Source organism: Pongo pygmaeus, chromosome X (genome assembly GCF_028885625.2).
Source record: "Pongo pygmaeus isolate AG05252 chromosome X, NHGRI_mPonPyg2-v2.0_pri, whole genome shotgun sequence".
Classification (NCBI taxonomy): Eukaryota; Metazoa; Chordata; class Mammalia; order Primates; family Hominidae; genus Pongo; species Pongo pygmaeus.
Window position 1 is genome coordinate 159,831,425 of NC_072396.2, and position 26,798 is coordinate 159,858,222.

At 37.2% G+C, this 26,798-nt stretch overlaps 1 protein-coding gene across 2 annotated transcripts in view; it reads right to left on the minus strand.

Annotated features, from left to right (window-relative positions):
* F8 (coagulation factor VIII) overlaps positions 1-26,798 on the minus strand; it is a 222,926-nt gene that overhangs the window by 108,747 nt on the left and 87,381 nt on the right. For both annotated transcript variants that reach the window (XM_054471985.1, XM_054471986.1), the window contains exon 13: positions 25,118-25,327. In XM_054471985.1, coding sequence (XP_054327960.1) covers positions 25,118-25,327 — 210 coding nt within the window. The remainder of the gene's footprint in view (positions 1-25,117; positions 25,328-26,798) is intronic.

The following is a 26,798-nucleotide window of genomic DNA, read 5'->3' on the forward strand; positions in this document are numbered from 1 at the left end:
TATCACCATAATCTAATGAGATGACCACATCTGAAAAACCAAAGTCTAATGTAGAATTAGCTATAAGAATTTATAGAAGACATATGGGTCAATGGTACAGAATGGAGAGTTCAGAAATAAACTTTCACATTTATGGTCAATTGATTTTCAACAAGGGTGTCAAGATGACTTAATGGGAAAAGAATCATATTTTCAACAAATGGTGCCAGGACAACTGGATGTTTACATGCAAAAAATAAAAAAGGGGTTAGACCTCTTCTTCACACCATACACAAAATTTATTCAAACTAGATCATAGACATATATGTAACAGCTACAACTATCAAACTCCTAGAAGAAAATATGGAAGTAAATGTGGCCTTGGGCTAGACAAAGCCTTCTAGATGTGACATCAAAAGTGCACGTGACACAAGAATAAAAAGATAAATTTTATATCATCTATGAGTTCATCAATTAACTCAACAACCCAGGAAACAATTATTGAAGTAAAAATAGGTCAATAAATGTCAACAAAACTGAACAACTAGAAGGAAAAATAGTTAGAAAACAAACTAGAACAGCATATTCAAGAGCTGTGTGACAAAATTGAACAGTATAACATTTGTAAATGCAATACCAGAAGAAGAGAAAGAATTAGAAGCAATATTTGAAGACACAGATATTTTTCAAAATTAATGAGATACCAAATTACAGATTGAATAAGCCTAGAGAATGCCAAAGTAAAACACACACACACACACACACACACACACACACACACACACAAAAATCAAAGTAAAGAGCTTGAAGCCATCCAGATTTTTTTAAAAAGATACATTATATACAGTTGAACGCAAATGGGAATTACAACAAACTTATTGTGAAAAACTATGCAAGCAGAAACAATGGAGTGGCATTTTTAAAGTGTTGAGGGAAAAACCAATAAAATAAAATGTAATAAAACAAAAACAACAACCACAAACCCAGAATTCTATACACAGTGAAGATATAATTCAAAAACAGAAATAAAGACTTTTCAGAGAAGCAAAAACTGACAAAATTAATTAACCAACAGACTTGCACTACAGAAAATGTTAAAAAAGACACACTGTAAATATAAGGATAGAGATAGGTTGAAAAGAAAAGAATGGGAAATATATACCACACAAACATTAACCAAAATAAATATGATAGTGCAGGTGTATAAATTTTAGACAATACAGACGTTTAAGGCAACAAGTACTACTTCAGACAAAAAGGACATTTCACAAAGATGAAAGAATTGATTTAATAAGAATATAATCATAAAGTTGTAAGCACCTGATTTAAATTGCCTCATTTATTTTGAAACATTCTTACTAACAAATACAAAAATCAAAATAACAAACTCAACAATCATAGAGATGTCACAGCTTCCTCCATGTCTGTAAGAAACATAAAATATCAGGAAGTTTATAAGGATTTTAAAAACATGATAAAGCAACTTGACATAATAGGCAAATATATGACACTCTACCCAACAACAGCAAAGACATATTTGTTTCAAATGCAGTGGGCCATTAATCAAATTAAATTATTTACTGGGCATATAGCAAGTCTCAACAAATTTCAAATGATTGAAATAATATAGAGTATGTTATGTGATCACAGTAAAACAAATAAATCAGCAACAGAGAGAGAGCCAGAAAATCGCCATATGTTGGGAAATTAAGTAAAACACTGTAAAATGACTATGAATAAAACAAGAAATAACGTAAAATTTATAAAATATTTTAAACTCAATGATAATAAAAATATGACTCATCAAAATTTGTGATATGGGGTTAAAGCACTATATAAAGGGAAATTTATAGCTTTGTATGAACTTTTAAAAAGTAAGAAATGTTGAAAATCAATAAACCAAGTTTTAATCTCAAGAAGTCAAGAAGAAAAAGAAAACTGAATCCAGAGAAAGAATTGGAATAATAACAAAAGACCAGAAATAAATGAAATGAAAAGCAAAATAAAAATAAAAATTCAACATAGAAAATAAACAAAGCAAAAAAAATTTTTTAATTCCATGACCTGCTGAACAAAGCAAAAATTTGATCCTATTATTAGTAAATTTGATGAACCTATAACAAAGGTGATAAACTTAAAATAGATAAAATATAAATAACAATATCAGGTATGAAAACGGAGACATCAGTACAGACATTATAAGGATGATAAAAGAACATTACAAATAACTTACTTCAAGTAAATTAAACAACTTAGATGAAAGGGACATATTTCTAGAAAAACACAATTGACAAAAACTGATACCAGAAGAAATAGAAAATAACATTAAATACCAAAGAATAAATTTTACAAAAATGTGCAAGACCTGTACACTAAAATTTTACAAAAACGTTGCCAAGAGAAAATTTAAAAGATGTAAATAAATAAATAAACCATGCTCATGGACAGGAATACTCAATATTGTCAAGATGTATGCTCACCCAAATTGATCTGCAGAGTCAATGTAATCCCTATCAAAACCTCAGAAGATATTTTTATTGATAAAATTGACAAGATGATTCTAAAATTTATATAAAAACCCAAAGAGAGCAAAGTTGGAGGAATTATACTAACAAATACTAAAACTTACTATAAGATAGTATGTTACTGGTACAAAGATAGACCAATAAGTCAATGGAATATAAGAGATCGGGGTTGGCAAACTTTTTCTGTAAAAAGCAACATAGTAAATATTTTAGGTTTGTAGACACATATGGTGCATGATACATACTCTTATTTGTTTTTTTGCTTTTTTTGTGTGTGTGTGACAATTCTTTAAAAATGTAAAAAAATTCTTAGCTCAATGCCATATAAAAACAGGATGCAAATTTGGCTTGTGGATCATAACCTACCCCTGAAATAGAGTACAGAAACAAAGCTACAGTGATATGGTTATCAGATTCATGGCAAAGACAACAGTGCAATTCAGTGAGGAAATTATTTTTTTCCAACAATTGGTGCTAAAGCAATTAAATATCCATATGGAAAAATGAACTTTTATCTGCATCACTCCATCAAAATTAATTAAAAATGAATCATACACTTAATTGTGAACAACACAGCAATCAGACTTCCAGAAGAAAATATTTAAAATATGTAGAAAGAAAATATAGAAGGATGGCATCATGTTCTTAGGATAGGTAAAAATTTCTGAAACAGAATACAAAAGGCACTAACCATAAAAAACTGAAAAATAAGAATTAATTAAATGTAAGAACTTCTATTAACCATAATGCACCCTTAAAGGAGTGAAAAGACAAACCACAGACTGGGAGAAAACATTCAAAATATGCAAATCCAACCAAGGACTTGTATCTAGGCAAAATAAAGACCCATTCCGACCAAAAACTGACAGAGAACTTTCTACCAGCCAACCCACACTGAAGGAAGTTCCAAATAAGTTTCTTCAGACAAAAAGAAAATGATCATAGACGGAAGCAAGAAATGCAGAAAAGAATGAAAGAAATGAAAGGTGTAAATATATATATATATACATATATATAAATGATATTGATTATATAAAACAATAATAATGTCTTACAGGGTTTAAAATATATATAAAATTCAAATAAATGACAAGAGCACAAAAGGTAGGAGTGAGAAAATGGAGTCACGTTGTTTGAAAGTCTTTGCATCGGGAGCCAAGATGACCGAATAGGAACAGCTCCAATCTACAGCTCCCAGTGCGAGCGACGCAGAAGACGGGTGATTTCTGCATTTCCAACTGAGGTACCAGGTTCATCTCACTGGGGAGTGCCGGACAGTGGGCGCAGGACAGTGGGTGCAGCACACCGTGCATGAGCCAAAGCAGGGCGAGGCATCGCCTCACTCAGGAAGCACTAGGGGTCAGGGAATTCCCTTTCCTAGTCAAAGAAAGGGGTGACAGACGGCACCTGGAAAATCGGGTCACTCCCACCCTAATACTGCGCTCTTCCAACGGGCTTAACAAACAGCACACCTGGAGATTATATCCTGCACCTGGCTCAGAGGGTCCTACGCCCATGGAGCCTCACTCATTGCTAGCACAGCAGTCTGAGATCAAACTGCAAGGCAGCAACGAGGCTGCGGGAGGGGCGACCGCCATTGCTCCGGCTTGAGTAGGTAAACAAAGCAGCCGGGAAGCTCGAACTGGGTGGAGCCCCCCACAGCTCAAGGAGGCCTGCCTGCCTCTGTAGGCTCCACCTCTGGGGGCAGGGCACAGACAAACAAAAGATAGCAATAACCTCTGCAGACTTAAATGTCCCTGTCTGATAGCTTTGAAGAGAGTAGTGGTTCTCCCAGCATGCAGCTTGAGATCTGAGAACGGGCAGACCGCCTCCTCAAGTGGGTCCCTGACTCCCGAGTACCCTAACTGGGAGGCACCCCCCAGTAGGGGCAGACTGACACCTCACACGGCCGGGTACTCCTCTGAGACAAAACTTCCAGAGGAATGATCAGACAGCAGCATTTGCGGTTCACCAATATCCGCTGTTCTGCAGCCTCCACTGCTGATACCCAGGCAAACAGGGTCTGGAGTGGACCTCCAGTAAACTCCAACAGACCTGCAGCTGAGGGTCCTGTCTGTTAAAAGGAAAACTAACAAACAGAAAGGACATCCACACCAAAAACCAATCTGTACGTCACCATCATCAAAGACCAAAGGTAGATAAAAACACAAAGATGGGGAAAAAACAGAGCAGAAAAACTGAAAACTCTAAAAATCAGAGCACCTCTCCTCCTCCAAAGGAACGCAGCTCCTCACCAGCAATGGAACAAAGCTGGACGGAGAATGACTTTGATGAGTTGAGAGAGGAAGGCTTCAGAAGATCAAACTACTCCGAGCTAAAGGAGGAAGTTCGAACCAATGGCAAAGAAGTTAAAAACTTTGAAAAAAAATTAGACGAATGGACAACTAGAATAACCAATGCAGAGAAGTCCTTAAAGGACCTGATGGAGCTGAAAACCATGGCACGAGAACTACGTGATGAATGCACAAGCCTCAGTAACCAATACGATCAACTGGAAGAAAGGGTATCAGCGATGGAAGATGAAATGAATAAAATGAAGTGTGAAGATAAATTTAGAGAAAAAAAATGAAAAGAAACGAACAAAGCCTCCAAGAAATATGGGACTATGTGAAAAGACCAAATCTACATCTGATTGGTGTACCTGAAAGTCACGGGGAGAATGGAACCAAGTTGGAAAACACTCTGTAGGGTATTATCCAGGAGAACTTGCCCAATCTAGCAAGGCAGGCCAACATTCAGATTCAGGAAATACAGAGAACGCCACAAAGATACTCCTCGAGAAGAGCAACTCCAAGACACATAATTGTCACATTCACCAAAGTTGAAAGGCAGGAAAAAATGTTAAGGGCAGCCAGAGAGAAAGGTCGGGTTACCCACAAAGGGAAGCCCATCAAACTAACAGCTGATCTCTCGGCAGAAACTCTACAAGCCAGAAGAGAGTAGGGGCCAATATTCAACATTCTTAGAGAAAAGAATTTTCAATCCAGAATTTCATATCCAGCCAAACTAAGCTTCATAAATGAAGGAGAAATAAAATCCTTTACAGACAAGCAAATGCTGAGACATTTTGTCACCACCAGGCCTGCCCTAAAAGAGCTCCTGAAGGAAGCACTAAACATGGAAAGGAACACCCGGTACCAGCCACTGCAAAAACATACCAAATTGTAAAGACCATCAAGGCTAGGAAGAAACTGCATCAACTAACGAGCAAAATAACCAGCTAACATCATAATGACAGGATCAAATTCACAAATAACAATACTAACCTTAAATGTAAATGGGCTAAATGCTCCAATTAAAAGACAGACTGGCTAATTGGATAAAGAGTCAAGACACATCACTGTGCTGTATTCAGGAAACCCATCTCACCTGCAGAGACACACATAGGCTCAAAATAAAGGGATGGAGGAAGATCTACCAAGCAAATGGAAAACAAAAAAAGGCAGGGATTGCAATCCTTGTTTCGGATAAAACAGACTTTAAACCAACAAAGATAAAAAGAGACAAAGAAGGCCATTACGTAATGGTAAAGGGATCAATTCAACAAGAAGAACTAACTATCCTAAATATATATGCACCCAATACAGGAGCACCCAGATTCATAAAGCAAGTCCTGAGTGACCTACAAAGAGACTTAGACTCCCATACAATAATAATGGGAGACTTTAACAACCCACTGTCAACATTAGGCAGATCAACAAGACAAAAGTTAACAAGGATACCCAGGAATTGAACTCAGCTCTGCACCAAGCAGACCTAATAGACATCTACAGAACTCTCCACCCCAAATCAACAGAATATACATTCTTTTCAGCACCACACTGCACCTATTCCAAAATTGACCACATAGTTGGAAGTAAAGCACTCTTCAGCAAATGTAAAAGAACAGAAATTATAACAAACTGTCTCTCAGACCACAGTGCAATCAAACTAGAACTCAGGATTAAGAAACTCACTCAAAACCGCTCAACTACATGGGAACTGGACAACCTGCTCCTGAATGACTACAAGTTAAATATAGAAATGAAGGCAGAAATAAAGATGTTCTTTGAAACCAACAAGAACAAAGACACAACATACCAGAATCTCTGGGACACATTCAAAGCAGTGTGTAGATGGAAATTTATAGCACTAAATGCCCACAAGAGAAAGCAAGAAAGATGTAAAATTGACACCCTAACATCCAATTAAAAGAACTAAAGAAGCAAGAGCAAACACATTCAAAAGCTAGCAGAAGGCAAGAAATAATTAAGATCAGAGCAGAACTGAAAGAGATACAGACACAAAAAACCCTTCAAAAAATCAATGAATACAGGATCTGGTTTTTTGGAAAGATCAACAAAATTGATAGACCACTAGCAAGACTAATAAAGAAGAAAAGAGAGAAGAATCAAATAGACACAATAAAAAATGACAAAGCGGATATCACCACCGATTCCACAGAAATACAAACTACCATCAGAGAATACTACAAACACCTCTACACAAATAAACTAGAAAATCTAGAAGAAATGGATAAATTCCTCGACACATACACCCTCCCGAGAATAAACCAGAAAGAAGTTGAATCTCTGAATAGACCAATAACAGGCTCTGAAATTGAGGCAATAATTAATAGCTTACCAACGAAAAAAAGTCCAGGACCAGAGGGCTTCACAGACGAATTCTACCAGAGGTACAAGGAGGAGCTGGTACCATTCCTTCTGAAACTATTCCAATCAATAGAAAAAGAGGGATTCCTCCCTAACTCATTTTATGAGGCCAGCATCATCCTGATACCAAAGCCTGGCAGAGACACAACAAAAAAAAGAGAATTTTAGACCAATATCCCTGATGAACATTGATGCAAAAATCCTCAATAAAATACTGGCAAACTGAATCCAGCAGCACATCAAAAAGCTTATCCACCATGATCAATTGGGCTTCATCCCTGGGATGCAAGGCTGGTTCAACATACGAAAATCAATAAACGTAATCCAGCATATAAACAGAACCAAAGACAAAAACCACATGATTATCTCAATAGATGCAGAAAAGGCCTTTGACAAAATTCAATAGCCCTTCATGCTAAAAACTCTCAATAAATTAGGTATTGATGGGACGTATCTCAAAATGATAAGAGCTATCTATGACAAACCCACAGTCAATATCATACTGAATGGACAAAAACTGGAAGCATTCCCTTTGAAAACTGGCACAAGACAGGGATGCCCTCTCTCACCACTCTATTCAACATAGTATTGGAAGTTCTGGCCAGGGCAATCAGGCAGGAGAAGGAAATAAAGGGCATTCAATTAGGAAAAGAGGAAGTGAAATTATCCCTGTTTGCAGATGACACGATTGTATATTTAGAAAACCCCATCGTCTCAGCCCAAAATCTCCTTAAGCTGATAAGCAACTTCAGCAAAGTCTCAGGATACAAAATCAATGTACAAAAATCACAAGCATTCTTATACACCAATAACAGACAAACAGAGAGCCAAATCATGAGTGAACTCCCATTCACAATTACTTCAAAGAGAATAAAATACTTAGGAATACAACTTACAAGGGATGTGAAGGACCTCTTCAAGGAGAACTACAAACCACTGCTCAATGAAATAAAAAACGATACAAACAAATGGAAGAACATTCCATACTCATGGGTAGGAAGAATCAGTATTGTGAAAATGGCCATACTGCCCAAGGTAATTTATAGATTCAATGCCATCCCCATCAAGCTACCAATGACTTTCTTCACAGAATTGGAAAAAACTACTTTAAAGTTCATATGGAACCAAAAAAGAGCCTGCATTGCCAGTCAATCCTAAGCCAAAAGAACAAAGCTGGTGGCATCATGCTACCTGACTTCAAACTATACTATAAGGCTACAGTAACCAAAACAGCATGGTACTGGTACCAAAACAGAGATACAGATCAATGGAACAGAACAGAGCCCTCAGAAATAATGCCACATATCTACAACTATCTGATCTTTGACAAACCTGAGAAAAACAAGCAATGGGGAAAGGATTCCCTATTTAATAAATGGTGCTGGGAAAACTGGCTAGCCATATGGAGAAAGCTGAAACTGGATCCCTTCCTTACACCTTACAAAAATTAATTCAAGATGGATTAAAGATTTATATGTTACACCTAAAAGCATAAAAACCCTAGAAGAAAACCTAGGCAATACCATTCAGGACATAGGCATGTGTAAGGGCTTCATGTCTAAAACACCAAAAGCAATGGCAACAGAAGCCAAAATTGACAAATGGGATCTAATTAAACTAAAGAGCTTCTGCACAGCAAAAGAAACCACCATCAGAGTGAACAGGCAACCTACAGAATGGGAGAAAATTTTGCAACCTACTCATCTGACAAAGGGCTAATATCCAGAATCTACAATGAACTCCAACAAATTTACAAGAAAAAAACAAACAACCCCATTAAAAAGTGGGCAAAGGATATGAACAGACACTTCTCAAAAGAAGACATTTATGCAGCCAACAGACACATGAAAAAATGCTCATCATCACTGGTCATCAAAGAAATGCAAATCAAAACCACAATGAGATACCATCTTACACCAGTTAGAATGGCGATCATTAAAAAGTCAGGAAACAACAGGTGCTGGAGAGGATGTGGAGAAATAGGAACACTTTTACACTGTTGGTGGGACTGTAAACTAGTTCAACCATTGTGGAAGACAGTGTGGTGATTCCTCAAGGATCTAGAACTAGAAATACCATTTGACCCAGCCATCCCATTACTGGGTATATACCCAAAGGACTATAAATCATGCTGCTATAAAGACACATGCACACGTATGTTTATTGCGGCACTATTCACAATAGCAAAGACTTGGAACCAACCCAAATGTTCAACAATGATAGACTGGATTAAGAAAATGTGGCACATATACACCATGGAATACTATGCAGCCATAAAAAAGGATGAGTTCATGTCCTTTGTAGGGACATGGATGAAGCTGGAAACCATCATTCTCAGCAAACTACCGCAAGGACAAAAAACCAAACAATGCATGTTCTCACTCATAGGTGGGAATTGAACAATGAGAACACATGGACACAGGAAGGGGAACATCAGACACCAGGGACTGTTGTGTGGTGGGGGGAGGGGGGAGGGATAGCATTAGGAGATATACCTAATGCTAAATGACGAGTTAATGGGTGCAGCACACCAACATGGCACATGTATACATAGGTAACAAACCTGCACGTTGTGCACATGTACCCTAAAACTTAAAGTATAATAATAATAATAATAATAATAAAAAGAAAGTGTTTTCATTGTCTGGGAAGTGGTAACAAATTAAATTAGACTTTAGTAAGTCAAGAATGCACGCCGTAACCTTTAAGATATCCTATATGAACACAGTAGAAGAATGTAAACTAACAAATGAATAGAGTGAAAATGAAATAATAAAATAATAATAAATAATAAAAACGACTCAATTCCAAAGGAAAGAAAGCAGAGAAAACTGATAATAAAACAGGTGGGACAACTAGAAAGCAAATAATAAGATGTGAGATTTAAATCCAAATATATCAGTAAACACACTGAATGTAAAGGATCAATTACATCAACTAAAAGATCAATATTATGAGACTGGGTAATAAAATAAAAACCAATTATTTGTTGTTTACAAGAGATGCATTTAACTATAAGAATGGGGAAAAACTGAAAATAAAAGTAAGAAAAAAAGAAATACTGTACACAAACTAAAATAAAGCATATGTAATAATATCAGACAAAGTAGATTTTAAGATGATGAACATTAGTAGATTTAAGGAGGAACATTTTATAATGATAAAAAGGCGCATACCCCAAATGATACAACAATTATAAATTTGTACATACTAGTAATACAGTCTCAAAATATATTCAGAAATTGACAGAATTAGATAGATAAAAACACAATATAGTAGGAGGTAACATATCACTCTAACTTATAGAAGAAACAAAACTTAATTGGATTTTTTATGTAGAAAATCAAAAGAGTCTATTATAATTTATTTAAAATGTTATCAAGTTTTCTGGAGAAAGTCAATATCCAAAATTACTTATGTCTATATAAAGCATCAAATAAAGTAATGTAAAAATTACCAACAATAGCATTAAAATATCTAATAAGCATGAATAAAATTAACAAAGATTTGCAATACTTCTATGGGGAAAATTATAAAATCTTATTGAGGAATATTAAAGGAATCCTAAATAAATTGAGAGGATTAGAAAGAAGAAGAGGTTTAAGTACTGAGGAGCCCTGAAACACAGAGCGTGCAAAGGAGCTGTCAGTAAGAAAGGAGAACCAAAGACAGTGGTTTTCTAGACGCCAAGTGAAGAAAGTTTCAAGAAGAAAGTGACCAACTCCATCAATTGATGCTGAGAGGTCTGGTAAGTCAAGGTTTGGGAATTGTTGAAATTGGCAAGATAGAGGTCAATTGTGAATTATTCCTTGAAAAGAACTTGTTCAGTGGAATAGTGGAAATGAAAGCCTCAATTGTACCCCCAAGTATACTAGGACACAAAATTATGATTTTTATTTTATTTTATTTTATTTTGAGATGGAATCTTGCTCTTGTTGCTCAGGCTGGAGGGCAATGGCATGATATCGGCTCACTGCAACCTCTGCCTCTGGGGTTCAAGTGATTCTCCTGCCTCAGCCTCCCGAACAGCTGGGATTACAGGCACACACCACCACGCCCAGCTAATTTTGTATTTTTAATAGAGACTGGGTTTCTCCATGTTGGCCAGGCTGGTCTCGAACTCCTGACCTCAGGTGATCCGCCCGCCTTGGCCTCCCAAAGTGCTGGGATTACAGGTGTGAGCCTCCAAGCCTGGCCAAAATTATGATTCTTATGGGCAAGTTTTCTCAAATCTTCAAGAAATCCATGGTTTCTGGATTATTTAAACTGTTTCAGAACATAGAAAAAATGGTATGCTTGTGATTTCTGTACAAAGCTAGTATAATTCTAATATTAAAAATATTAAAATGGCATAAAAAGGCAAATGAGTAATCTCATTTATTAATAGATGTACATTATTCTAAATAAAATATAAAAATAGTGATTAACAGTACATTAAAGGAGTAATATACCCTCAGCTCATATTCTAAGGTAATTCTCAGAAGACAAAGTTTGATTTGCTTTTTTAGAAAGCAGAAATATTGTTAAATATATATACCTCTCTTCCACCCATTCTCTCAATATTATATCACAAGTTTTGGTTAAATCAATTTCTGGTATTCATATCATTATGTAAATATTTGTTCACAGATGAGCCATGTAGTGTACTATGCTTAAATATTTTTCTTGTAAAATTTTCATTTATGCTGGGGTTAATAATTGGCTCATTTTTTGTTTTACTAGTTTTTCTGTATACTTATTACTACTTCACCCTTAAACTGACAGAACCATGAAACTCCTTTCAACACAATGATCTTATCATCTGCCAAATCAGCTCAATTTCTCCTGTATTTTCATTGCCTTAAGACTTTGTTTTTCTTCTCCCATATAGACTGGTTGCTCACTAAGCCTGCTACACAGGTGTTAGTCTGGAATCTTCATTCCCTCCTCCTGGGAATGTGCTTTGCCTGTCTATTGTATTGCATAGCCTGAATCCTGGATCCCAAGATTTTCCTTTTCATTGATTCACTTTATCATCTTGGTAGAGCACATCCTCTAGTATTTTCCCAAGAATATAAAAATTGTATAGGAGATAAATTTTTCAGAGTTTGCTGACAAGTTTTGTAGAGAAGTGGCAGGCAATGATCATCCCAGAACAAAAAGGGGGAAGAGAAAACAGCAGAAGTCTAAAGACTTTTTTCTAACCCATTTTCTCATTGTTGCCTACAATGCCCTGCTCTTCATTTTGCAGCCACCCACCTCCCCTACATACATATCATTTCAATACAACCATAAAAAGGGGCAGCTGTTGTGGAAAACATTTTGGCAGTTAGTTCCTGAAAAAGTTAAACATAGAATTTCCATATGACCCAGAAATTCTACTCCTGAGTACATACCTCAAATAATTGAAAACAAGTGTTTAAACAAATACTTGTACATGAATTTTCATAACAGCACTACTCCCAGCAGCCAAAAGGTGAAAATGACCCATCTATTCATCAATAGATGAGTGGATAAGCAAAATGTCGTCTATCTATACAATGGACTACTATTCATCCATAAAAAGAATGATGTACTGATACATGCTACAATGTGAATGAACCTTGAAAACAATATGCTAAGTGAAATAAATCAGATACAGAGGGCAAATATTGTATGATTGCTTTTATATGAAACGTCCAGAATAGAGAAATCTATAGACAGAAAGTAGATCAGCAGTTGCCAGGGGCTGGGGGAGGAGGAAATAGGGAGTGACTTCTTAATGCGTATGGGGTTTCAATAAAATAAACAAATAAAAGGGACCAGACTTTATCATATTAAACACAGGAAATCTTCTTTAGACATTTTGTTTAGTTTGAGGTTTGTAATCGATGATACTATATTAAAATTTTCCATCAAAGAATATAAAACAGTTTTAATTTGTCTTTAGAAGTAAGTGATCACCAAAGTAGCTTAAATCTTTCTCAAATTATTGATATCTAATATTTTTCTCTGCCTACACAAACACACACACATTTTCTCTCTTTGTTTTAGACAATTACAACCATATTATGCATATTATTCTGTAATAGGTTTATTATAGTATATGTGTTTTTCCACCTAGTTGTGAATATTTTCAATGTCATTAGATATTCTTCCATTTAATTATTTTTAATGGCTTCATAGGATTCTTTTCTTAATTTATTATTATACTTTAAGTTTTAGGGTACATGTGCACAACGTGCAGGTTTGTTACATATGTATACATGTGCCATGTTGGTGTGCTGTGCCCATTAACTCGTCATTTAGCATTAGGTATATATAGGATTCTTATAATATGGACAAGCCACACTTAACTAATCCCCTATTGTTGGACATTTACATTTCCTCCAAGTGTTTACTAGTACCTTTATAGGTAGTTCTGCCATATATACCCTTGTATACCATCTTTTTGCATATGTTTATTTATTATTTATGTATTTATTTATTTATTTTGAGACAGAGTCTCACTCTGTCGCCCAGGCTGGAGTGCAGTGGCACGGTCTTGGCTCACTGCAAACTCCGCCTCTTGGGCTCAAGCAATTCTCCTGCCTCAGCCTCCTGAGTAGCTGGGATTACGGGTGCCCACCACCTCGCCCAGCTAATTTTTTTGTATTTTAGTAAAGACGGGGTTTTGCCATGTTGGCCAGGCTGGTCTCAAACTCCTGACTCAGGTGATCTGCCTGCCTCGGCCTCCCAAAGTGCTGGGATTACAGGCGTGAGCCACCATGTCCGGCACATTCATTTATTTTTACATATTTTTAAAGTTTCTACTATATGTCAGGCACCATACGTATTGGGGATATGGTGATTAACAAGATAGACTAGGTCTCTGCTCTCAGAGAGCTTACAACTTAGTTGGGACACAGATAAAGACATAAACACATAAACACAAATAAGCAAGATACTTTCAGAGATTTTACTGGGGTTCTTCCAGGTTCCTCACTGACTTCCCAGAAAAATACATCACTTGAAGTAATATAAGTTTCCAGGTATGAAAGTAAATGTGTGATTATGTATGATGACATTAGTTTTTATTCTCTAGAAACTTCCCCATGAGCACTCATCTCCAGAAATGCCACAAGAGTAAGACAGTAACTACAATCTGCAGGTAGTTTTATGTTCTTCCCTCTGTAGATGATGGGGGTTGGAGGGGGCAGGAAGCACGCAGTGGTCTAGTGCTTGTTAGTAAGCTGTGTGAACATGGAAGTCTGTGTTGGACTTAGAGTTGATGGTCTCTAAAGCCTTGCAGTGGTTATTGATGGAGAGAGAGGAAGAGATGCTGAGAGCCACATTCGTTCTGGAGGTCTCATAGTGGTTTGGGGATATATGCGCAGAAGATTACTATGCATTTCCCAAGGTCTTCTAGATGGTATTTATCCAGCAATACCAATGTTCACAAGGCACACACAAATATTCACAAGACTTCTGAAAATGAGGTTCACATGTTCATTGCATGTTTAAATGCATGTTTACAACTACAGTTTAGCAAACACATTTGAAAATTTGGCTTTTTAGTGGGCTTGAGGTGTACTCCAATGTGACACCAGCTGTGGTGGCCATGGGAGTGCCCGTGCCCCTCCTTCCTGAACTCCAGGTGATGCAGTGCAGGGAAACTCAGCTTCCACTTGGGAAAAGGAGAGGGAAGAGTACAGAGGACTTTGTCTTGCAACTTGGATACCAGCTCAACCACAGTAAAATAAAGCACCAGGCAGATTCCTGAAACCCCCAATCCTAGGCCTTTGCTACTGGATGGCATTTCCAGACTCACCCCGGGCCAGAAGGGGATTCACTGCCCTGAAGGGATAGACCAAGTCCAGGCAAGATTTACCACCTGATGACTAAAGTGGCCTTGGGCCTTGAATAAACAGCAGCAGTAACTGGGCAGTAGCAGTCATGGGCCTTGGGGAGCCTAGGTATTGCACTAGCCTGAGAGACTATGGGATTCAGGTGCAACCCACCACAATGCCAGCTGTGGTGACCACGGAAATGTTTGCATCACCCCTCCCCCAACTCCAGGCAGGCCAGCATGGAGAGAGACTCCTGCCTGGAGGAAAGTGAGGGAAGAGAGTGACAGACTTTGCCTGGGAATCCAAGGAATTCTCCCTTATCTTCCCCAAGTCCACCAAGTCTGTATATCTAGGAGTCTGCAAAAGTTGCGGCATTCCTGGGCTTAGGGTACCCCCAAGTGCTGAAATGACCACAGTCATCTAAGTAACAACACTCAATCCCCTTTGAATTTTTGGAGAGCCCTCTCAAGGATGGGTACAAATAAGCCCAGCCTGTGAAGTTTGGAATAAATACATAACTCTTCAATGACCAGACATGAATGAACATCCGCAAGTATCAAAAACAACAAAGAAAACATGACCTCACCAAATGGACTAAATAAGGCACCAATGACCAATCTTGGAGTGATGCAGATATGTGACCTGTCAGACAGGGAATTCGAAGTAGCTGTCTTGGCAGGGTATGGTGGCTCATGCCTGTAATCCCAGCACTTTGGGAGGCCAAGGCAGGTGGATCACTTGAGACCAGGAGTTTGAAACCAGCCTGAACAATATGCCAAAACCCTGTCTCTACTATATATATATATATATACATACACACACACACACACACACACACACACACTATATAGTTTATATATATATATTATGTATATATATATCTCACTTCCCAGAAAAATACATCACTTGAAGTAATATAAGTTTCCAGGTATGAAAGTAAATGTGTGATTATGTATGATGACATTAGTTTTTATTCTCTAGTTAATATATATATTATATCTATCTATCTATCTATCTGTCTGTCTGTCTGTCTGTCTATCTATCTATCTATCTATCTATCTGTCTATCTATATGCTGGGTGTGGTGGCACACACCTGTAGTCCCAACTACCTGGGAGGCTGAGGTGAGAGAATCACCAAATCACCCAAGCCAGGGAAGTCGAGGCTACAGGGTTACAGAATAAGACCCTCCCATGTATATATATATATATATAGCAGTCTTGAGGAAGTTCAATGAACTTCAAGATAATGCAGAGGAGGAAATCAGAAATCTACCAGAGAAATTTAACAAAGACATTGAAATGATTTCAAAAATCAAGAAGAAATTCTAGAGCTGAAAAATTTAATAGACAAACTGAAAAATGAATGAGAGTCTTTCAACAGCAGAATTGATCAAGCAGAAGAAAGAATTAGTGAGCTTGAAGACAGGCTATATGAAAATACAGAGAGGAGAAAAAAGGAAAAAAGTTAAAAAAGAAGAAAGCATGCCTTACAAGATTTAGAAAATAGCCCAAAAAGGGCAAATCTAAGAGCTATTGCCCTTAAAGGGGATGTAGAGAAAGAGATCATGGTAGAAAGTTTATTAAAAGAAATAATAATAGAGCTCTTCCAAGATGGCCAACTAGACATAGTTAGGAAGAGTATCTCCCAACAAGAAACCAGATTATCGAGAAGACACTCCAGGCAGATCTATGGGAAGGAAGGCATTGAGAGTGGACTGAGGGAGGTTACAGACCCTGGGCTGAAGGGGAAGGAGGCTTGGAACCCTGCATGGGGGCTGCCAAGCACCAGGACTCATTCCTGGCCTTAAGTAGCTCCTGGTGAATGGATGAGTTAAATAGGCAAGGAGTGGCCCATTCTCACCACAGACCCCCAGAATCCTAGCTGCAGAAGATTCCTTGACCCCCATGGGCATTTCAACTGACAGGGAGAGCTGCTTGGAGAGGTGGAAGGGACCGAATTCCAGCCTCAGTGGAGCCTAGTGGGTTTGGTATGGGAAGGGTTGCAGTGGAGCACGGCCAGGGATGCCCATCCCCCAAGGCTCACCATGTTCCTCTAGGTGGCCTTTGTTGACTATCAGACCTGGACAGAGCAGGGCAGTCTTGCCTGTGGGATGGGGCCAGTCTGATCTGAGTGCCCTCTGTCTGCCAGCCTCTGTTGGGGCCCCTGCGTGGCTCCACTCACTTGCAGTGCAGCCTTGGATGCCCAACCAGGGTACTTCCCGGTGGCCACCACCATAGCTCCTTTACTAGCAGACTCTGCCTAATCATTGGAGAGCTTCAGTAGATGGGCCTCTGCCGACTCACACCCACTCACCTGCAGCCTTCCCTCACTACTTTGCTGGCATACACTCACCCACAGCCTCCCCCCACTGCTTTGCCGATGCACAGGGCATGTGGACCTTATCATCTTGTTGCCACCAGTGCACATGCATGTGAATGTTGCCCCCACTCCTTTTCCCTCGCCAGCATATGCACACACACACCATGCTGTGATTGGCGCACATGCACCCTGCCACACTACCGCCAGAATACACACAACCATAGAGCCCACTGCCACTGCCTCAATGAAGCAATTTAGCTGGCACTGCCCACCCCCACCCCCCGCATTGGAGTGTTCTCGCCAGTGGACTGGGAACACCTCAACCCCTCCAGTGCAGCAGGTGCTTAACCTTGAAGGGCCAGAGAACAAAGCTGTGGGCCTGGTACCAGCACCCCAGGGATAGAGCACATAGCCCAGATGTGCTGAACTGAGCCTTGGCTCCCTGAAATTTTCCAGAAATGAAGCCAGTCAGCTGAACCCAATTTATATCACAGTCAAACCCTCAATGGCCTTAAAGAGTATGAAAGCAAAAAACTCCACCCAAAAAACCAGAAACTTCAAAGATTAAAGGAACATCAGCCCACACAGATGGGAAAAAAACCTGTTTAGTAATTCTGGCAACTAAAAAAGCCAGAATGTCTTCTTATATCCAAATAACTGCACTAGCTCCTCAGCAATGGCTCTTAACCAGGCTGAAATGGCTGAAATGACAGGTATAGAATTCTGAACCTGGATAGGAACAAAGATCATCGAGATTCTGGAGAAAGTGGAAACCCAATCGAAGGAATCTAAGGAATCCAATAAAACAATACAAGAGATGAAAGATGAAATAGCAATTTTAAGAAAGAACCAAACCGATCTGATAGAGTTGAAAAACTCACTACAAGAATTCCAGTAATATAATCAGAAGTATTAACAGCAGAATAGATGAAGCTGAGGAAAGAATCTCAGAGCTCAAAGACTGGTTTATTGAATCAACTCAGTCAGACAAAAATTTTAAAAAGAATGAACAAAACCTCTGAGAAATATGGGATAACTGAAGCAATCCGAAGAAAAAGAACAAAGCCAGAAGCATCATGCTACCCAACTTCAAACTATACTACAAGGCTACAGTAACCAAAACAGTATGGTACTGGTACAAAAACAGATGCATAGACCAATGGAACAGATTAGAGAACCCAGAAATAAAGCTATACATCTACAACCATCTTATCTTTGACAAAGTCAACAGAAACAAGCAATGGGGAAAGGACTTCCTATTCAATAAGTGATGCTAGGATAACTGGCTAGTTGTATGCAGAAGACTGAAACTGGACCTCTTCCTTATACCGTATACAAAAATCAACTCCAGATGGATTAAAGACTTAAACGTAAAACCTAAAACTATAAAAATCCTAGAAGAGAGCCTAGAAAATACCATTCTGGACAAAGTCCCTGACAAAGATTTCATGGCAAAGACCCCAGAAGCAATTGCAACAAAAACAAAAATTAAAAAGTGGGGCCTAATTAAACTAAAGAACTTCTGCACAGTAAAAGAAACTATCAATATCAACAGAATAACCAACCAACCAACAGAATGGGAGAAAATATTTGCAAACTAAGCATCTGATAAAGGTCGGATATCCTGAATCTATAAGAAACTTAAATTAATAAGCAAACAAAAAATGTTAAAATGGGCATAGGGCATGAACAGATACTTCTCAAAGAAGATATGCATGTGGCCAACAAATATATGTAAAATTGCTCAACATCACTAATCATTTGAGAAATGCAAATGAAAACCACAATTAGATACCATCTCACACCAGTCAGAATGCCTGTTATTACAAAGTCAAAAAATAACAGATGCTGGTCAGGTTTTGGAGAAAAGGGAACACTTACACACTGCTGGTGGGAATGCAGATTAATTCAGCCACTGTAGAAAGCAGTCTGGAGATTTCTCAAAGAACTTATAAGAGAACTACCATTTGACCAAGCAATCTCATTACTGATTACATACCCAGAGGAATATAAATCATTCTACTATAAAGACACATGCATGTATATGTTCATTGCAGCACTATTCATACTAGCAAAGACATGGATTCAACCTAAATTCCCATCAATGGTGAACTAGATAAAGATATTGTGGTACATATATACCATGGAATATTACACAGCCGCAAAAAACAAGATCATGTCCCTTACAGCAACATGGATGGAGTTAGAGGCATTATCTTAAGTGAATTCATGCAGGAACAGAAAACCAAATACTGCATGATCTCACTTATAAGTGGGTGCTAAACATTGAGTACACATGGACACAAAGAAGAGAATAATAGACACTGGGGCCTACTTGAGGGTTGAGGGGTGAGGATGAAAAAACTACCTATTCGGTACTATGCTTATTATCTGGGTGACAAAATAATCTGTACACCAAACCCCCATGAAATGCAATTTACCCATGTAACAAACCTGCACATGTACCCCCTGAAGCTAAAATAAAGTTGGAAAGGAAAAAAAAGAATGACAGAATTTTCCAAACCGAGAGAAAGATATGAACATCCAGGCACAAGAAGTTCAAGGAACACCAAGAAGATTCAACCCAAATAAGACTACCTCAAGGCATATAATAATGAAATCTTAGAGGTCAAAAAAAGTATCTAAAGGCAGTAAGGGAAAAGAAGCAAATAACATGTAAAGGAACTCCAATATGTCTAGCAACAGACATAATAACAGAAACCATATAGGCCAAGGGTAAATGGGACAGCTTATTCAAAATGCTGAAGGGAAAAGACTTTCAAACTTGAATATTATATCCAGAAAAGTAATTGTTCAAACATTAAGGAGAAATAAAGACTTTTCCAGACAAATAAAAGCTAAGGAATTTCATCAACACTGGACCTATCTTATAAAAAAGGGTAAAGAGAGTTCTTCAATCTGAAAGAAAAGGATGGTAAAGAGCAAGAAGAAATGATCTGAAGGCACAAAACTCACTGGCAATAGTAAGTACACAGACAAATACAGAATACACTAGCACTGTAATTGCAGTGTGTAAACTCCTCGTATCTTTAGTATGAAGACTAAAAGAGAAGCCTAACAAAAATAAGAGTAACTATAATACAAAATTTTGTTAAGAGATAGACAATGTAAAAAGACATAAATTGAGACAACAAAAAGTCAAAAAGAGGCAGGGGATGGACTTAAAAAGATAGCTTTTAGTTTTCTCTTTGCTTTTTTTTTTTTTTTGCACTTTAAACAGATAAAAGTGATTATTTGAATGCACATTGTAAAGTATTGCTTTTTTTTTCTTGAATTGCGATCAGAGTTAGGTTGTCATCAGTTTAAAATAGTTGGTTATAAAATGTTACAAGCCTCATGATAACTACAAAGCAGAAACCTATAATAGATACACACACACAAAATAAGAGACTAAAACATGCTACTAAAGAAAGTCACTTTTATACAAAGACAGATAGGAAAGGAAGAAGATAAGACTAATAAAATAACCACAAATCAAATAACCAAGTGGCACTAGTAACTGCTTACCTAACAATAGTAACATTGAGTGTAAATGAACTAAATTATCAAATGAAAAGACATAGAGTGGCTGAATGGATGAAAACAAAATTCAACCATATGCTGCCTGCAAGAAACTCACTTTACCCCTTATAAAGAAACACAAACTGAAAATGAAGGCATGGAAAAAGATATTCCATGGAAATAGAAACAAAAAAGCAGGAGTAGCTATATCAGATAAAATAGACTTCAATTCAAAAACAGTGAAAAGAGACAAAGAAGGTCATTACTTAATGATAAAGGGGTCAATTCAGCAAGATGATATAATAAGTCTAAATGTATATGCACCCAACACTGGAGCACTGAGATACATAAAGCAAATATTATTAGAGCTAAAAAGAGAGATAGACCCCATTACAATAATTGGGTATTTCAATACCCACTTTCAGCCCTAGATAGATTACTAGATAGAAAATTAACAAAGAAACATCACACTTAATATGCACTATAGACCAAATGGACCTAATAGACACTTACAGAATATTTCATCCAACAGCCACAGAATACACATTTTTTTTCTCCTCAGCATATGGAACATTCTCAGACAGATCACATATTAGGCCACAAAACAATTAAAAATATTCCTTCCAAATGGAATGATATCCAGTATCTTTACTGATCTTAATGGAATAAAACTAGAAATCAATAACGAGAGGAACTTTGGAAACTATACGAATACATGGAAATTAAACAACATGCTTCTGAATGACCATTGGGTCAATGAAGAAATTAGAAAGAAAATTTAAAAATTTTTTAAACAAATGAAAATGGAAATACAACATATCAAAACCTATGAGATACAGCAAAAGCAGGACTAAAGGAAAATTTATAACAATAAATGCCTACATCGAAAAAGTAAAAGGACCTCAAATAAACAGCACAATGATGCATTTTAAACAACTAGAAAAGCAAGAGCAAACCAAACCCACAATTAATAGAAGGAAATAAATAATAAAAATGAGAGCAGAAATAAATGAAGTTTAAACTAAACAGTAAAAAAGATCAGTGAATGAAAAGTTGGTTTTTAGAAAAGATAAACAAAATTGAGAAACCTCTAGTCAGACTAAGAAAAGAAAAAGATAAGACAGAAATAATTAAAATCATAGACAAAAAAGTAGACATTACAACTGATACCATGGAAATTCAAAGGATCATTTAGAAGATACTACGAGGTAATATATGCCAATAAATTGGAAAACATAGAAGAAATGGAAAAATTACTATACATTTACAACTTACCAAGATTGAACATAAGAAATACAAAACTTGGGCCAGGCACAATGGCTCATGCCTGTAATCCCAGCACTTTGGGAGGCCAAGGCGGGTGGATCACTTGAGGCCAGGAGTTCGAGACCAGCCTGGCCATCGTGGCAAAACCCCGTCTCTACTAAAAATACAAAAATTAGCCAGGTGTGGTGGTGCACACCTGTAATCCCAGCTACTTGGGAAGCTGAGGCACAAGAATAACTTGAACCTGGGAGGCAGAGGTTGCAGTGAGCTGAGATTGACTGCACCCCAGCCTGGGTGAAGAACAAGACTCTGAAAAAAAAAAAAAAGAAAGAGAGAAAGAGATGGAAGGAAGGAAGGAAGGAAGGAAGGAAGGAAGGAAGGAAGGAAGGAAGGAAGGAAGGAAGGAAGGAAGGAACTTGAATAGATTAATAACAAGGGATGAGATAGAAATAGTAATAAAAAGTCTCCCAACAAAGAAAAGCTCAGGACCTGATGGCTTCATTGCTGAATTCTACCAAACATTTTTTTTTAAAATAACTAATACCAACTCTCCACAATCTATCCCAAAAATCAAGGGGGAAAAATATTTCCCAACTGATTCCACAAGGCCAGTATTACCCTGAAACCAAACCAGACAAAGACACACACATACACAAAAAGAAACTACAGGCCAATATCTCTGATGAACATTGATGCAAAAATCTTCAATGAAATACTAGCAAACCAAATTCAACAACACAGTAAAAGATCATTCATCATGATCAAGGGGGATTCATCCCAGGGATGCAAGGATGGTTCAACATATGGAAATGAATCAGTGTGATACATCATATCAACAGAATGAAGGACAAAAACATATGGTCATTTCAATTGATGCCAAAAAGATTAAATTCAACATCCCTTCATGATAAAACTCTCAACAAACTGGGTATAGAAAGCATACCTCAAAACAATAAATTCCATATATGACAAACTATGGCTAATATCATACCAAATGTGGAAAACCAAAAGCCTTTACTCTAAGATCTGAAACAAGATAAGGATGCCCACTTTCACCAATTCTATAAAATGTAGTCCTGAAAGTCCAAGACAGAACAAGTAAGCAAGAGAAAGAAATAAAGGGTATCCAAACTGGAAAGGAAGAAGTCAAATTCTCCTTGTTTATAGATGACATAATCTTATACTTCACAAAAAACTAAAGACTCCATCAAAAAACTATTAGAACTGATAAACAAATTCAGTAAAGTTGCAGGATACAAAACCAACATGCAAAAATCAGTAGCATTTCTATATACCAAGAGCTAACAACCTAAAAAGAAATTTTTAAAAAATCATTTACAATAGCTATAATACAAATAAATATCTTGGAATAAATTAAACCAAAGAACTGAGATATCTCTATAATGAAAACTAAAATACTGATAAAGGGAATTGAAGAACACACAAAAAAATGAAAAGGTATCTATCCCATTTTAATGGGCTGGAAAAACTAATATTGTTAAAATATCAATGCTACCAGATTTAATGTAATACCTATCCAAATACCAATGAAGTTTTTCACAGAAATAGAAAAAAGAATCTTAAAATTTGTATGGAACCACAAAAGACTCCAAACAGCCAAATAATCCTGAGCAAAATGAACAAAGCTGGAGGCATGACACTACTTGACTTGAAACTATACTACAAAGCTGTAGTAACCAAAACAGCATGGTACTGGCATAAAACCAGAAATATATGCCAGTGGAATACGACAGAGAACCCAGAAATAAATCCACACATTTATAGCCAACTCACTTTTGACAAAGTGCCAAGAACACGCACTGGTGAAAGAATAGTCTCTTCAATAAATGGTGTGGGAAAACTGGATATCCATATGCAGAAGAATGAAACTAGACCCCTATCTCTCACTATATACAAAAATCAAATCAAAATGGATTAGAGACTAAAATATACAACCTGAAAGTATGAAACTACTGGAAGAAAACATTGGGGGAATGTGCCAGGACATTGGTCTGGGAAAGATTTTGCAGGTAAGACCTCAAAAGCACAGGGGACTAAAGCAAAAGTAGACAAATGGGATTATATCAAGCCATAAAGCTTCTGCACAGCAAAGGAAACAATTAACAAAGTGAAGAGACAATTTATAGGATGGGATGAAATATTTGCAAACTATACAACTGAGAGGGCATTAATAACCAGAATATATAAGAAACTCTAGTCAATAGCAAAAAAACAAAGAACCCTATTAAGAATGGACAAAGATCTGAATAGACATTTCTCAAAAGAAGACATTCAGGCTGGGCACGGTGGCTCATGCCTGTAATCCCAGCACTTTGGGAGGCCGAGGCAGGTGGATCACGAGGTCAGGAAATCGAGACCATCCTGGCTAACACGGTGAAACCCTGTCTCTACTAAAAATACAAAAAATTAGCTGGGCGTGGTGGCGGGCACCTATAGTCCCAGCTACTCGGGAGGCTGAGGCAGGAGAATGGCGTGAACCCGGGAGGCGGAGCTTGCAGTGAGCCGAGATTGTGCCACTGCACTCCAGCCTGGGCTACAGAGCGAGACTCCGTCTCAAAAAAAAAAAAAAAAAAAGAAGACATACAAATGGCCAACAAGTATATGAAAAACTGCTCAACATCACTAATTACCAGAGAAATGCAAACCAAAAGCACAATGAGATATTTCACTCCAGTTAAATGGCTTTTATCAAAAAGACAAAAAAAATTAAAAAATGCTGGTGAGGATGTGGCAAAAGGGGAATGCTCATACACTGTTGGTGGGAGTGTAAATAAGTACAAATACTGTGGAAAAGAGTAAGGAGGTTCCTCAAAAAAATAAAAATAGAACTACTATATGATCCTTCAAACTGTTTATTAGTTGCAAGGGTGAAAATAATAACTACACAGAGGAGAAACCAGATCCCTGTACCTCAAGGAAGAAAATGCTATCAATGACAGCATGTGAGCTAGTGGGCAAAAGAGCATATGAACGGCTAGTGAAGCATTCACAGCTGTTGGTACAAGAAAAATATAATAACTAACCTGGGTTTTCCATCGACATGAAGACAGTTTCTCCTGAGAATGGGAATAGGGTGAGTGTGTCTTCATAGACCATTTTGTGTTTGAAGGTATATCCAGAGAAGAAGACAGAAAGGAAGTCAGTCTGTGCTCCAATGCTTAGAATGTACCAGTATGCCACCTCATGCAAACAAACTGACAACTGCAAACTATCAAAAACATAGCCATTGATGCCTGCAAAAACAATGGGGAAAAGAGACTTAGACACATCACAGATTTAGTATTTTGGATTGTGATTGTCATGATACAATTAGGAATTATTATATGTTATGCCCATTATCTTATTCCCAGGAAGAGATATTATATCTTCCAAAAAAGTAGATTGTTAATAATCAGTTGGGCCCCAATCCCAATGTGAGGAGACAGTCATAAACCATCATGATAAAGATTAATTTGGAAGTTATATGGGGGGCATTTTGATGAGTAGCAGGATGTTTGCATGGTCTTAAACTACACAGAGGAGAAACCAGAAAAAAACCTTTGAGTGCTTAAAGTTACCATCTGATGAAGGTCCAGATTCAAGGAAATGAAAGAAGCAGGACAAGTAGTTACTTGTACTAGATCCCTGTACCTCAAAGAAGAAAATGCTATAAATGACAGCATTGGTTGATACAACTGGAATACCAGTTGTAAATTATGGAAGTGTGTTTTATCAATTTGAAGTGTCTGTTATGTAAAAGAATATCTTTATTCACAGGAAATGTGTACTAAAGTATTGAGAGGTAAAGGGATGTGATGTCTGCAACTAATTTTCAAATAGAAAATAAGTAACAGAAGTGTGTATATAAAGAAAAGAAAATGAAAAACAAAATTGCAAAATGCTAAACATTTGTGAATCTGGGTAAAGGGTGTATGCAAGTTCCATGTATTATTCTTGTAACTTTTCTGTACATTTTAAATTATTTCAAACTAAAGAGCTAAGCAAAAGTAACATTGGCTTTAGTCTATGAAGGGAATTGTTTCTGAAAGCCTCTTCCACAAATCCATTCATCCATCCATTCAATAAACACTTGTCTACTCTGTTACTAGGTACTGTGTAAGATGGTTGCCCACAAACCACTAAGCAATACTTAGACATTGGCTTAGTATAACTAATTAATAATTGAAGTTTTTTTTCCTATACAGCATTAAGAGATATTATAAAGCTATTATAATTAAAAATGCAGTCTTAATGCAGAATAGATAAATATATCAAACAAAATATGGAGTCCAGAAACTGACAAGATGTTAAGTGGAAACTTAATATATAATAAGTTGAAACTTAATATATAATAAAGGCAGCATATCCAACCAGTACAGGAAAAAAATCAGCTATTTGGTAAATGATAATAGAAAATATGACTATCCACTTGGAAAAAATAGGTTCCACTTCATTTCACATAACTAATAAAAGTAAAGTTCTTCTAAATTAATCTGAATTTTGCCTAAGGGTACCTTTGCACTTGAGTCCTTGCACAACAAAGTTGCAGCCTGGCTTAGTTGATGAACTAACTGAAAGCCTAATTTAGGAACATGCTTTTATAACAAACAGCTCAGTCTCAGCCGATTATAGCAGCTGAACTTCCATCAATTGCAGGTGACTAACAGCTTCAAATAAGGCAAAAATGCCCAACTGTAATCAATTAAGCTGTCTCTAAACCTCACT